This window comes from Vulpes vulpes, chromosome 5, assembly GCF_048418805.1.
Source record: "Vulpes vulpes isolate BD-2025 chromosome 5, VulVul3, whole genome shotgun sequence".
Lineage (NCBI taxonomy): Eukaryota > Metazoa > Chordata > Mammalia > Carnivora > Canidae > Vulpes > Vulpes vulpes.
Window position 1 is genome coordinate 97,285,297 of NC_132784.1, and position 15,978 is coordinate 97,301,274.

At 31.7% G+C, this 15,978-nt stretch overlaps 1 protein-coding gene across 8 annotated transcripts in view; it reads left to right on the top strand.

Annotated features, from left to right (window-relative positions):
- The window catches only part of UCHL5 (ubiquitin C-terminal hydrolase L5), a 40,811-nt gene extending 25,073 nt beyond the window's left edge, over window positions 1–15,738 (top strand). For 4 of the 8 annotated variants that reach the window (XM_025991334.2, XM_072759490.1, XM_072759489.1 and 1 more), the window contains 5 exons: window positions 1,130–1,193; window positions 4,444–4,546; window positions 5,856–5,966; window positions 8,378–8,476; window positions 13,400–15,738. In XM_025991334.2, coding sequence (XP_025847119.1) covers window positions 1,130–1,193; window positions 4,444–4,546; window positions 5,856–5,966; window positions 8,378–8,476; window positions 13,400–13,444 — 422 coding nt within the window. In that variant the 3' untranslated portion in view covers window positions 13,445–15,738. Of the gene's footprint in view, window positions 1–1,129; window positions 1,194–4,443; window positions 4,547–5,852; window positions 5,967–8,377; window positions 8,477–13,399 lie in introns of all 8 variants that reach the window. The other 4 variants (XM_025991333.2, XM_025991335.2, XM_025991337.2 and 1 more) reach the window with 1 other exon arrangement.
- Window positions 15,739–15,978: the final 240 nt, after the last annotated feature.

Genomic DNA, 15,978 nt, shown 5'->3' on the forward strand with positions numbered 1-15,978 from the left:
TAATTCAGTGTTGAACAATCTGTAAAAGTATTTTTCTTCAAAGTTTCTGTTTAAATATTAAAATGCTGTTCTTTGGGCCAAAGGGTAGATTTGTCCCAATCCTACCGTCTCTAACTGTAAGCAAAAATGATAAGGTTGAGGATATAATTGGTGATTCTGATACAGTACTAAAATCATAAGACCACAAAGAATTTTTACTACTTATTTTTACCTCATTAAGTTTCCTTTTTTAAAAAATTAGGTTCATTTTTAAGTCCAATAAAACCTGTTTTTATTGAATGTAACAATATCTGCTGTTCATAAAACTTTAGTTTTAGATTAAAAAATAAACATAGTTTCATTTTGTTTGTACTTTTTGAGCATGTCTCCTGCATAGAACCAGTAATTTGTCTAATGCAGATTTACATGTTATTTCTATATTTAAAAATACTTATTTTTCTATGTCACAGAAAATTGATAGAATGTTCTTTAAAGTCTCTTGAAGTTAATTTTTTTGTAGTTTGGTAGTTGAGCTGATCTCTGCATTTTCTTTGTTGGCTTCTACTATCTGGTCACTATTCATTAGAACCATCAAATATAAAGGAAGTAAAAGATAAAATAAAATAGCCAGTTTTGCTATACAACTGGTGGCAGTGCTAGAAGTTATGGTGGAAAAGAGGATTAAAACAACTGGGTAAAATTGGTTTTGCTTTATGTGTAGATTTCAGTGTTTTATTTTATACTTAAAATGGTAGGGAATCAGACTGATAAGGATTGAATCCTTATTTGCTCCTAATTTGTGTGCTGTTTTTCTTAGCCCTCAGTTTTATCACTGTAAAATAAAGGTAGTTATTCTTATTTTACAAAGTTGTGGATTTTAATGGGATAACTCCCTAATTAATTACTTTTCCAAACATTTGTTCAGCACCTACTAAGTGATACAATAATGTGGTAATGCAATTATACTAATGCTTTTTGCCCTTACCATTACTAAGAAAATAAGAACTGAGTTTTAACATAGTTATGCTAAAAGGATTTTTACTGTTCTGAATTTGCCAAAATATTTATAAAAAAGACATTTTAGACTAACTTTTGAAATAATTTTAATGGTGATTTTATTTTATTTAATTGCTTTCAAATTTCTTTCTAGGTGCATGCAATCAAGATGACTGGATCAGCGCAGTAAGGCCAGTCATAGAAAAAAGGATACAAAAGTAAATGCTCAGCTAATCTCACTGGCATAATATTCTGATTTTTGAACATTTTTTTCAACTTTTATTTTTTATATTAGCAGTGCTTATTGAATATCTACTTTTGATTGGATTAATATGTTTAAGAAATCTATTTCAGAAATATTTAAAATCTACATAGTAATATGTGCTCTTTATAAAAGTTAAACATGCAGATCTCCATTAGATATTTTGTATAGTTGTTTTGCAGAGTTTTGTTTTTAAGCATCTGTTTTTTTAATTAAATTAAAACCCTTTTTTTGACATAATTATATATTCACATTCAGTTATGAAGATAATATAGAGAGATCCCATATACCCTTTACCCAGCAATGGTAACATCTTAGAGAGCTGGAGTACAGTGTCAACAGCCAGGATATTGACATTGATACAGTCAAGATGCAGAATGATTTCATAAAGCCACAACCACTTCCTTCTTCTGTTGCCTCTCCCCCCCCCCCATCCTTAATGTCTAGTTTTATAATTTTTGTCAGTTAAAGAATATTGCATAATTGGAATCATACAATTTGTAACCTTTTTGGGTTATCTTCTTCTACTCAGAATAATTTTCTGGAGATTTATCCAGGTCATTAAGTACATAAGTAGTTCATTCTTTTCTAATCATGGATAGTAGCTTGTGGTATGAGTGGGACCACTTTTTTGACCGTATACCCTTGAAGGACATCTGGATTGCTTCTGGTTTTTGGCTGTCATGAATAAACCAGTAATAAACAATCTGTGTACATATTTTTGTGTGAACGTAAGTTTTCATTTCTCTGTGATAAATGTCCAGGAGTGCCATTGCTGAGTTCAAAATGCATGTTTAATTTTCTAAGAAACTGCCAAACTCTTCTAGTCACTGTAGCATTTTACATTCCCACCAACAATGTATGAGTGATCCAGTTTTTCCACATCCTTGCTAGCATTTAGTTTTGTCAAAATTTTTTATTTCAGCTATTCTAGTAGATGGGTAGTAATATTTCAAATTGTAGTGGTTACTTTTTTTTTTTTTTTTTTTTAGATTTTATTTATTTATTTGAGAAAAAGCACATACAGAGGGAGAGGGAGAATCAGACTCTCCGCTGAACTGGGGTCCCATGTGGGGCTCAGTCCCAGGACCTTGGAATCATGACGTGAGCTGAAGGCAGATGCTTAACCTACTGAGCCACTCAGGTGCCCCTTGTTGTAGTTTTATACATTTATGTATTTATCTTTAAAAGATTTTTTATGGGATGCCTGAGTCACTCAGTGATTGAGCATCTGCCTTTAGCTCAGATCATGGTCGCAGTGTCCTGGGGTCAAGTCCCGTATGGGACTCCCCACAGGGAGCCTGCCTCTCTCTCTGCCTGTGTCTCTGCCTCTCTCTCTGTCTCTCATGAACAAATAAATTAAAAAAATCTTAAAAGGTTGTATTTATTTGTATTTATATACATAAATTTTATACTAAAATTTATACAGGAAGACAGAGAAACTATAACAGCTAAGACAATTTTGAAGAAAAAGTCTTTTTTATCACTGCAGTAGTGACTTCCCACTTCGCTTCCCATTTAGTCTCTTCTAGACACTGCAGTAGGTGTTGTTACTGCCTTCAGGGATAAAGTCCCATCTTCCTACTCAGCTTTTGCTGGTTGGTAGGGTTGGGGCACAATTGTTTTTCACTTGTGCTTAGGTGTGGTAGAGTGGTAGAGTAGTCTAAAGGTTTTGTCTCCTGAATTGCCCCCTTTCTGTTTGGGTAGAAGGAGCAGACTTTTGTTGGTGCTTTTTTAGTCTGTGCCTGTTGGCATTTCTTAGCTGCTGGCTTCTTTAACTCCAAGTCTAGACTATTTGAAGGCAGATGAGATAACTCAAGGAGCTCACTACTGTGTCATTTTTGGCTCCTGGTTCCCTGGCTTGTCTGCCTTCTCTCCACCTTTCAGAATTTTGGTTTTTCTTTTCCTTTTCTTTTAAAAAATATATATTATGTCGGGCAGCCTGGGTGGCTCAGCGGTTTTGCACCGCCTTCAGCCCAGGGCCAGATCCTGGGAACCCCGGGTCGAGTCTTGCATCAGGCTCCCTGCATGGAGCCTGCTTCTCCTTCTCCCTGTGTCTCTGCCTCTCTCTCTCTCTGTGTTTCATGGATAAATAAATAAAATCTTAAAAAATATATATATGTATGTATGTCTATATATTATATCTTGTGGTTTCATTTTGGTATTTTCTTAGTAGGAAGAATAAGGAAATGGAAGTTCCACAGCAGAGTTTTTAAAACATTTTTACATAGTTCAAAGCACTGTAGTTAATATTGCTCCCAATTCTTTCAGTGAATAGAACTGTGTATGAGAAACTGTTATAAGCAAATAATGCAAAAAAAAAAGGCTTACATTTTCTATATATCCTCATCTTGATTAAGCGCCATTTACATAATGTTACCAATAATTCTTCTAATGTCATTCCTTACCAAAAATAAATTTATACTATGAGATGTCTCATTGTGATACTCTGGTATCATAGTAGTGAAAATAAAACATCACTTGGAAATTTGACCAACGGTATAATCACATTATATTAATAAAATATTATACAAATATTTTATAATAAAATATAAGTGAAATATAAAAATATGTTCATTTAAAAATAGCAACTACATGATGACTTGGAAAAAAGTATGTAGTTAGGAATATAGTTAATTACTGTCAAAAATGCCAGTATAATTAATCCAACAAATGTGAGGTCTTAGTTTATTTTTTTCTGAGATCTTAAGTAAATGATAATTGTTACATTTCTTATAAAAGTAGGAAAACTGATATTTTTTATTTCAAATCTTTAGTGTTATAACATTTTTTAGAACATTTAAAAATATTTGTGATTAAGTTTATCTAGTTTTTTTCTGTAGTTGTAGCCTTTCATATATGAAAGGTTTTTTTGTTTTGTTTTGGTTTTTAGATTTTATTTATTTATTCATGAGAGAGAGAGAGAGAAGCAGAGACACAGGCAGAGCCAGAAGCAGGCTCCACACAGGGGGCCCGATGTGGGACTCGATCCCGGGACCCCAGGATCATACCCTGAGCCGAAGGCAGATGCTCAACTGCTGAGGCACCCAGGCATCCCTGAAAGTTTTTTTTTTAGTATCAATTTTCACTGTTAGTCAGTTGATCGATTTATGTTTATTCTAAAGAACCCTGGTGTGATCGCAATAGTTATCTTAAGTGTAATACTGTTATAATTCTTTATTACATTATAAACTAACTTTTTTTAGGTACAGTGAAGGTGAAATTCGGTTTAACTTAATGGCCATTGTATCTGACAGAAAAATGATATATGAACAGAAGATAGCCGAGTTACAAAGACAACTTGCTGAGGTTTGTGACTATGTTTTTAAGCACAAAGTTCTAGTTTAGTGATCTCAGGGTATTTTCTCTCTTTCTTTGTTCTTTTTCTTTGTTTCTCTTTTTCACTTTCTTTCTCTTTTCTTTCTTTCTTTCTTTCTTTCTTTCTTTCTTTCTTTCTTTCTTTCTTTCTTTCTTTTTTTCTTTCTCTCTCTCTCTCTCTCTCTCTCTCTTTCTCTTTTTTTCCTTCCTTCCTTGATTTAATAAAGTATCCCGAGTGATAAGAGAATACACTGGAGTCAGGCTGCCTAGATTCAGCTCTTGGCTTTGCCACTTAGTGGATGTATGAATTGGAGTATATTTCTTTGTGCTTTCCTTCCTTCCTTCCTTCCTTCCTTCCTTCCTTCCTTCCTTCCTTCCTCCCTCCCTCCCTCCCTCCCTCCCTCCCTCCCTCCCTCCTTTCCTTCCTCCTTTCCTTCCTCCTTCCTTCCCTCCCTCCCTCCTTTTCTTCCAAGAGAGAGAGCACATGCTGCATGTGCAGGTAAGAGTGGTAGGAGGGCAGGGAGAGGGAAAGACAATCTTCAGTAGGCTTCATGCCAAGCACGGAGCCCATGCAGAGCTTGAGCTCACAACCCTGAGATCACTACCTGAACCTAAATCAAGAATCAGTAGCTTAATTGACTGAGCCACTCAGGCACCCCTGTGCTTCAGTTCCTTAATGTAAAATGAAGTTAATAGTATTTACCTTATAATGCTGTTGTGAGGTTAATAGTATTTACCTTATAAGGCCCTTGTGAGTATAAACTGAGATAATATATGTAAGCCACTTAAAATGGACTGACAAATATTACATGTTAAGTATGTGTTAGCAGTTAATTATTTAATTTCATTATATAATTAGGCAAGTTAGAATATATTTCTCACAGAATTAATTGGGTACATTTAGATTTACATGTAATCTTTACTCATCTATTGATTATTTTTCTAGAGTAAATATGATTAGAGAAGATAATTAGTAATAGTACCTTTTTACATTCCTTTGATCATACTGTCTTAAGACCATATTTAAGCAAATTCATTTTATAGTTGAACAAAAGATTATAACAATCTAGTACTTTGCAGTATAGGTTGTTTTTAGGTAAAAGTTCATACATGTCATTGTAGAACAGAATACAGGAGGTACTACTAAGGGATTTTGTCCTTTAATTTTGCAGTTAATAGGCAGGTATCCTGTCACCAGTATGGAGTAAAATCTGAAAATAATTGTACTGTATTTATCATTTTAAAATGTTTTGGACTCGGTCATTAGGGTATGCTGTTTCTTTTTCTTTACCCTAAGGAGGAACCCATGGATACAGACCAGGGCAATAATATGCTAAGTGCTATTCAGTCAGAGGTTGCCAAAAATCAGATGCTTATTGAAGAAGAAGTACAGAAACTAAAAAGATATAAGGTATGTTTTCTTTTTATTTGTTCCTTTAATAGAGTAGTATATCTTGACATTAGGGTATGTTGAATGCTGGTTTTTCCTCATTTACTAGTTTTAAGAATAATGAGTTGATTCCTTGCACTCCACAGAGGTAACTAGTAAGGATTCTTCTTAATTTTTTTTCAAGTGTCATTATGAACAGATTTTTAACCTATTTGATGTTTCAGTTCACTGTAATTAATGATGATCAAATTGTCTTGTCTTTGGCCATTAGGATCCACTTCAGGCTGTCTCTCCTAAGTTCTTTTGGTATGATTCTCTTCATTTTTGATAGCTCCCTTGATTTCCAGAGTGACAAGATGTTTCAGACTCATTTTGTACATTTCCTACTTCAGACTTGGATTAGCCATTTTTTTCAAGAAGCCCTGGATCCTTCTGTTGGGAAATGATATTTAGAAACCACTATTTGGGTGCTTAATAATACTTATTAGTTATTATGTCTAGGCCTTTTCAGAGCTAAAAAATACATTTTTGTTTTCTTGTTTTAGTTTGAAGAGGAAATAAAATGTGAGTTCATACAACGTGAATTCAGTATTCAAATTTAGAATTAAAGGGCTTCGGGCACCTTACTGGCTCAGTTGGTAGATCATGGGACTTTTGATCTCAGGGTCCTGAATTGAAGCCTTGGGTGTGGAGCCTTTTAAAAGAAAACAGTAACTAGAGGGCTTTATACTTGAAATTAACCATTTGCATCTCTTCTCTTAAGCTGAAAGTCTTGATTCCTAACAATATTAACATAATTACTTGATTTATGCTATATGTATAAAAAACATGGATTTGTATAAGAAGGTTCAGAATAACAATAGTAGTGTTAATAACAACTGGAAAAAGTTTTTATTTTATTTATTTATTTTTTGAAAAATGTTTTAACTGTATTTTTTCCTTAGTGTATATCCCATTTTGGATATACAGTCAAATTGCTATGTTTTTAAATTCACTTGAAAACATTTCCTCTTGGTTTGGTTCTGTCACCAACTTGGTACACAATTGGGTGCATTTTTTAAATTTCCTTTCCAGTTTCTTAGGGTTTTTAAACAACTCTTGATTCAATTTTAATTATGGCAAACATTTATAGAATTCAGAGTCAAATACAAAGCAAGGTTATTTTTAGTAATATTCTTTCACTTGCAATCTGATTAGCTTTTTTCAGAGAGTGAAGAGTAAAGGGAGCTTTGAATTTTGTGTAAGTTTAGAAGTGGTAGTTATGTTATTTCTCATGTATATCATAGTACAAAAGGCATTGTTATTCATTTGAATCTCAGTTGAAGGCAGGCATGTCCTTTTTCTTTTTTTCTTGCTCACCAAAGCATTAGCTAGCATAATGCTTCTTTGCATCATACTTAACAGCCAATAAATGTTAAAAAAAATGAGCCTTGGACTGATAGGATTTCTTCAGATGGAAGTGGTAGGGGCTGGCTCCAGTGTATTCCAAGTCACGGAGATAGGAAAGTAAGGGATGAAAGCTTGAATATTTATCTTCCATTTTATGTGGTATGCAAAAATAACTACCCATCACTTACATATTCTTATGCAAGGTTACTCCATTACTAAGTAAGTTTTAACATTAGCCTAAAATAAAACACAAATTTAGTTTTCAGAATCTTTACCTGTTTCATTGCTTTAGAATGCTTGTTCAGAAAGGTAGAATGATTCTTATACAGCTATAAAATGAACATGAGTTAGGATTTTATTTAATTCATTAATTAATTGAAGGATCCTGGAAGATTTCACAACTATTCAAATGAGATGTTAAAGAAGCTCAAGTAAAGGAACATTGAAATGAATTTACTAAAGATGTAAACTTTTTTTTCTATGGGAGAATGGAAATAAATTGAACCTTTATCAGACAGACTATTTAATAGCTCAATGGCAGTGAAAAACTAGAATTCATGTACCTTGGGAGGGGTGCTGTAGACAGTGCATAGTTTTCACTTGAAGCACAGATCTTTCCCTGTAGTCTGCCTTCTTGATTAAAAGTAATTTAAAGAAAGATCATTCTTGATCACAGAATAAATCTGCAGGTTTGGCCTGATTATTTGCATAGTAGTAGTAATAAGAGTGTTAATTTATCATGTGGGCTTCTTAAATTTACTTTCATAGGTTATGTTTTCATAAATAATTTTAGCCTTTTAAAAGTCTCTTTTTATTTGATAATCCAAGAATAGGAAGCCACACCCAAGAAACTCTTCATGTGTTTTATTATGTTAGTCTTTATTCTCAGTGGGGATGGAATCTCATTATTTCTAATATTTTTTTTCTTTTGAGAATGGAAGGTTTTCTCCCATTTCTATTTTGGATTGGATGCAAAGATCAAAGTATCAGACACTTAGTGGAAATGTAAAGTTAGTGTTGCTTGATATTTGTTTTATTTTCAGATTGAAAATATCAGAAGGAAGCATAATTACCTGCCTTTCATTATGGAATTATTAAAGACTTTAGCAGAACACCAGCAGTTAATACCACTAGTAGAAAAGGTAAGTATTTTACTGGTGAATATTTAGATGTAAATTCCCCCAAAACGAATTTTTTTTTTTTGGCTTGAGTAGAGGTAAAATTTGTTGAAGCATTCTTATTTTAATTTTTTTTTTTTTTTGCTTTTACTTACTGTTTTATATTCTAGATGAGCATTTGTTCAACCTGATATTGTGAAATAAAAATAAGGAATTGCCCCATTGTTTTAGACTTCCAAGACTCCCTAGTCTTAAGAACTCGGTTGTGCCTAATGTTAGAACAAAATTTAAAACATTTCCTTTCCTTAAACTGAAAGCAAATTTTTAAAAAACATTTTATTTATTTATTTGAGAGCTATAGTTATATAGCAGAGGAAGAGGGAAAGAGAATCTCTTGCAGACTCTGCACTGAATGCAGAGCCTGAGGTGTGGGGCTTGATCTCATGACCCTGAGATCATGACCTGAGCTGAAACTTTGGATGCTTAACCAATTGAGCCACCCAGGCGCCCCTAAGGTGAAAGCAAATTTTTAAGTTAACAATTGAAGTAATAGATTCTCTGTTACTTAATTTAGAAAATATTTCAATTATTATAGAATTCAAAACTAGAATGGACATTGAAGGGAAAAATATAACTATAGCGTAGACTAAGAAATATGTTTTTTAAAATTCATTCCTAAGCTAATATTCTTTCCCCTGAAGAAAAGCTAACATAGGTTTGTAAAAAAATTCTGATTTCTAAGATTTTTTTTCATTAATATAAGGCACTTAAATACTTATTGCATAAATGCAATGCAGTTAAACTGTAAATCAGTGTTTTTGAAAGTGACTATCACTGGATACTCTTTAAAATACATGTTACCTGGCCCCTCCCCAGATATTCTGATATAGGGGAAGGAATCTTTAATGTTACCCCAAATGATTCTAATGCAGCTGGTTTGTGTACCACATTTTGAGAAACACTTTGAGAAGACGCTACTAGGCAAATAAAATTTTGAACCATTAACTTAAGAGCAGAATACATGGTAGGTATGTGTTTCTTATTAGTTTTAAAGTTTCTGAAGCAAAGATACACTTCAACCCACCTTTTGTATCATCATAAATTTTAAATAATAGGAGATGAGAATGAAGGTTTTTGTGTATACCTTATTACCCAGATCTGAAATGTATGTTTCTGCTTTTAGCACTAAGTGCACAAATTATTGCAGAAAACTGCTAGTCTTATCTTTTCCATAAAGCTTTCCTGTTCGTGTATCTTAGGGTATTAAAGCTATAAAATTCTAAGATGGGAAACTGATTTTCAAAGTTTTAGATTAACAATTAGGGTTCTGTGATTCTAAAAAGTACCTAGATACTGTGTTCTTTGTATGAAACAATATGAAATATTTCTCTATTAAAAATATTAAAATAATGTACTGTTGTGTTAAATCATATATGTTAAATCAGATTCTAAGTAGATAAATATTACTAAAGGCCAGACAAATGTTGAGTAATTTAAAATTGTACGTATTTTGCTTTGAAATTGGCCTGTGAATAAACTTTTTTAGGAAAATGACCATTCTTGTTTGATTTTAATGACAATATATCTTCAGATTTTTTTGAAATCATAGTTTGAGAACATGCATTAGAACCATAATTTCTTACTTCGCATTTTGGACACAGGGTGGCAGTATATGAATGCTTGGTGTTAGTGGGACACCAGTTCAGTGTGTTGTATTTGCAGGTTTTTTTCGAAGGGATAGTTATTGACCTTATACCTTTTGCCTATTTATTGAAGCTATTCTTTGATTAATAATATTGTATAAGCAATATTAAGGTTACATTTATTTCTTGTGTATATGCAATATCTGTTAGCCCTTTAGGAATTCCCTTAAAGGAATCAGTCTGTTATCCCCTAAGGAATATTCTTTAAAGATATAAAGGAATTTAGATACATTATTTGATTAAAATTTTTGAAATTTTACAGTTATTCATCAAACATTTATCTAGCTGTAATATATTCTGGGACTTCTCTTAAAGTCTTCAGATGTACATATAATTAAGACACATTCTTCTGCCTTAAGCAGTTCATGATATTATTGGGGAAAAGAATAAATTATAGTATTGTGCTGGATAGGATTGTTCTCATAAGTGCCAGAATAAATTCATGCTGAAGGTCCTGGAGGAGCACAGGGTAGCTCCTAAATAGCATTATGCTACTTAAAGTTTCATATCCATAAAATTTTAAATCTGTGTTTAGAATCAAATGCTTATTCTCTACCAATAAATCAGCTTCTTTAAGAACAAATATATTTTGTTCATCTCATTTTGAAAAAGAATTATTATTTCGAATTGAATATCACTTCCTGCTGATAAACAAAAATGTCACACATGAAAAACAATAGATATTTTTATAATTATATACAACGACTTTAATAGTGATAATTGCTTAATAACAATACCTCTAAGAAAAATTAGGTACAGAATTCAGAAATGAATAAGTTGAAATTGCTAAGAAATTAGTAAGTTCAAAATGTTCCTCCTCCATGCCTCAGCTCCCTATGCCAAGAGAAGGTAGGAAAAAGGAACAAAGCATGAAAGAGGTAGAAGGAACCCAACAGAAAAGATGTGGCTACTCTGGGCAGTGATGCTAAATGCCAAACCTGTCCAGGATCAGATCTCTGGCTAACTGAGATAGTTGCTTTATAATAAGCCTGTAAGAGCATGAAAGTATTTGAGTTTGAAAATCTTTTTATTTTACAGAATAATAAAGAAAAGACCAAGACTTAATTCTCCCAAGGACATGTGGCTATAATGAATTAGGTTAAGATCTTGCCTTATAAGTATTTTTTTTTATATGAGGCTTCTGTTCTTCTCTCAGAAGTTGAATATACATTATATAAGAACAGCTCAGGAAGTAACCTAAAAATACATAGTTACAAAACTTCTTGTGCCATATACCAAGTCTATTTCTTAAAATATAAAATCAGCTAGTTGAAGATTTCATTTGTAAAACTTTTACTTATTTCAGGTATACTTAAAATTATTCTAATATTTTTATCTTAACCTAGTAATTTTGGATCTTTGTCTATCCCAGGTTTTTTTTTTTTTTTTTTTTTTAATCCCAGGTTTTTAACAATCACCAGTAACCTACCATAATAGATTCAGTTGCTGTGGGGGATTCAAAGTATCTTCACAATATTTTTTGTCCACATTTTACTAAGACATTATAATTCCATTGGTAATAATCTTCAGAACTTATTTTTTCTATTCCTTAATAGAAATAAGATAGAAGAATAGTTGGTATTCACAATATCTACATTGATTTTTGTGAGTACAGAATTATCTGACTTGAGTCAGTGGTTTTTGGTATTTCATTGGCATACTGTATAGAAGGTAACAATGTTCCTTTTTTCCATGCTATTTAGAAATGTAATATTTTTAACAAAGACTGAACAGAATACAATCTTTTGGTTTTAAATCTGTTATGTTACTTATTGGCTGGTGCTTTTAGGCAAGTTATTTTCTTATAGTTTCTGTTTCTTCATTTATAAATTAGGAATCATACCTACTTCACATTCTTGAGGACTAAATAAGATATCTATATAGTACATAAATAAGTGCTCAAGAAATGGTGGTAATTACTTTCAACTTATTTCACTTATTCTTAATTTTATTTGAATTATAAAGTTTAATAAATGTATAGACACTCGGTGTTACATGTTGCTCGTTAAATTATGCTGTAAAGTTTATGTCATAAACCAGTAAGTTTATTTTTGTTAATCCTACTAAATATTCTGCTGTATATTCAGAGATCAGTGTGGGGAAAATACATATTTTTATTTCAAATTATATGTGAAATTGTATTTTTATTATTTGGAAACAGAACAAATTATGCTTGTTAACTAAAAATGTTAAGGCAAACGATTTTTTTCATATGGTACATGTAACATTTCCTCAAGATATTTTCTAAGGCATAGAACTCTTTTTTAAATCATATAGTTATATAATAATTATACTACCTAATACATTATAAAAATATTATAGTTCTAATTACCCTATTTTTTAAGGAAGTTTTTTTCTTAGTTGTATAATAGCAAAACTCTAATTTGTTCCTTTCTGATTAAATGGCATAGTGGAAAGAACATTATATTCTAGTACTCTAAAATCTTATTTCTCAGAGTGTTATCTGAGGATCAGCAGAATTGGTATCCCCTGAAAATTTGTTAGAAATTTAGAATCTCAGGCTTTTTATTGAATCAGCCTGCATTTATAACAGGGTCCCCAGGTCATTGGTACATACATTGAGAAGCACTGCTATAGAATAGGTGTCTTTTTACCTCTTGAGGTTTTATTTTATACAATCTGTGTGACTTTTGTTAAGTTTGATATCTATAAACTCTGTTTTCTTCTTCATCTTCTGAAAAAGAAAATAGAATTACTGGGTTCAAGCTATATAATTGTCATAAGGATCAAATGAAATAAGGTGGGAGAGCATTTTTTCAATTCTGTAAGTTTATCAGTACTACAGATATGTGATCCTTCAGTGATACTCTGTTAACTCATTTGTTCAAATATGCAGAAACTAATATAAGATTTTTCTTATACTCAATTTGAATGGCAAGTGGGCACATATGTAAATAGATTGTTTTGAAGTATTTATTAATATGACTTTGTGGAATGAGTAATTATGTATGCTTAAATTATTACAATTATAATATTACATTTTAACTGCAGATAAGAAAGAACTGTAAACCAAACATAACCTTTTTTTTTATTGAGGGCAAAGTATAACCATTAATTTGTCCAGCAGTAGTTTGTTGCAAATCTTGGGTTATGAAAGACAATGCTCTAGAAATCTTGAAAACAATTCATTTCAAGCCTTTTAGTTTAAGAATGCCCACTTACAGTTTAATATGATCTGAAATGCACTTTTAAGATTTTATAGAATACTGTCTTTAATTTCTAGGCAAAAGAAAAACAGAATGCAAAGAAAGCACAGGAAACCAAATGAAGATCTTTTGGGATGTATACACATTTCTGCTTCTGCACTTATTTTCATGGAAACCATTAAGTATAAAGAACTTTGAGCAACATCCTAATTGACACAGTGCACGTTTGGCAATAGTACCAGTCTGTCTTGTCTTTAATGCATGGATTCTTTCCCTACCTGCATCATGTGCATGTAGTGCATATTAAATAAAAGTGATATTAAGAGTGCTTGCCCAAATTCCATTATTTGAAATTGGATCTGAGAATTTCTGTTGGTTCTCTGGATAGACACTAGCATAATGAACCTAGAAATTGCATAAATGATATTCTCTACCTGTGATTGTTAGAATTAATCTCTTAATCTTTTAGCTCAGTTACATGCTTAAAATTTATGAATGTCAGATCTTGATTAAAGTGGATCTCTTGTTTCTCCTCATCATTAATGAAGAAAAAATCAGTATTTGTCTATGATATATATAAACATTTTGAGGATTTTAAGACTGAATTTTATCTTGAGAAAGTATGGTTTTAATGCAGATCATTTGAAAAAGACAGAATTATAGTTTCTAGTGATTTTCATTGCTGCCAGTAGAAAAAGTAATAAATATTCAGTTTATTTTAGCAGACTTTCTTTAATTGTTTGGGGTTATGTATTTATGTATTATGGGATTATTTCAGGAAGGTATGAGAATTATGCTTCAAAGCAGAATTTCAGGTTAAGAACAAATGATAAATCTTAAATTATTTTGGTGTTTTCTTAGTCTGGCAATATTTTTCAAGCTGCTAAGTTGTATCTTTATTAAAAAAATCAGAGGTTTGATAAATCAGGCTATCTGCTTTTTTAAAAAATAGGATATGATTTTGGAGGATCCTTCTATGCCAATTTGAATGAAATTGGTACAGCCTAGTAGTTTCAAGAACCATGTAGTTTACTCACAATGGGTTTTTAAAAATTACTTTTGGGAGTTGCTTTGTTTTTTGTTATTTTATGAAATAATTGTATTCTTGCTCCTAGTCTTTTGCAAGTTAAAGGGAGATTTTATAGAACTTCTTTTTATAAAGGAAATTACCTACTTTTTTTTTTTTAACTAGATACATTTCTGAAATTGATACATGACTTTTTAACAGTTTATTATGGAAAAGTTTAGACGTGTAGGGGGACTGCTATTCATCTTCTAGCTTCAAACACATGAATTTTTTAAGGATTGTTTTAAAACTTATTACATTGTGGTATTATTAAATAACTAATGTGAGGAAATCTGCTGGGAAATTGAGTGGAAAAGTTAATGAAATATTTTTCATACATAACTGCAATTGGGAATAAAGAAGAATTTGTAGTTTTACATTTTTTTTTTTTTTGTGGGTAAATATATTTTGTTCTGGATATAATAGTAGTTGTGGAGTGTTTTCAAAGCCGTGATACAATTTCTTAAGGATTTCTTAAGGATTATTTTAGGCTCATCTTGATCCCATGCAATTATTTCAACCTAATTTATATACCTTGTTTTTAAGGCTTTGTATTTTGAAGTAATCTCTACACCCAATGTGGGGCTTGAAATCACAACCCTAAGAATCAAAAGTTGCATGCTCTACTGACTGAGCCAGCCAGGTACCTCTATACCCCGTTTTATAGAGGCTTGAATTTTGTAAAGCAATACAAGGAATATTATAGTCAGTAGTCACAAGACAAGTCATCAAGACAGTGTTATACTGGCATAAGGATCAACAACAAATCAATCAGTGGAATATAAGAGAGAGCCTATTAACAAATCCACATTTATATGATTACTTGATTTTTGACAAAAGTCACGAAGCAATCCAACAGAGAAAGTCTTTTCAATAAATGAGGCCAGAACAGCTAACCCTCATGTGGAATAAAAATGAACCAAGACTCCCTTCCTCACAAAAATGAATTTGAGATCGGTCATAGACCTTCATTTAATTGCTAAAGTACAAAGGTTTTTAGAGGAAACTGTAGGTGAATATCTTTGTGACTTCAAGATAGCTAAAGTTTCTTAGGTCACAGCAACAACCATAAAAGATCCAAAATCTGTTTATAAAAATTAATTGTCATTGAAAGATGCTTTTAACAAGAATAACCAGTACCAAATGACATTAAAGAATAGATTTATAAAACTGTGTTAATAGATATAAGGATATTTTCTTATTAATCTAATTCTAATAAGATTCTTTGATAAGAAATTCCATACCTTAAGAACGGTTTATTTTATCTGCTTCTTTGATGATTGTAAATGCATTGTGATCTTTCATGATAATGTCTGCCATCTGCCAGTGAATAAAGAAATACGACTTGTCTTTGTCTGGGTCTTAAGTCATGAAGTGGGTGGGTAAAGAAAGAGAAAATGGATGAATGAAGAGAATCCAGAAATATATAAATGTTATGTGGGAAGGTTTTGTTTTTTTTTTTTTTTAAACAGGAGTATTGGAAGGAGTATTTAAAAGAAAGTATCCTTTCTTCATTTCATTTTTGCCCATTCTTTTCTAAAATTTCATTTTAATGCTTGGGTAGGTGAGGGCACTTCCATTCTGTTTTGG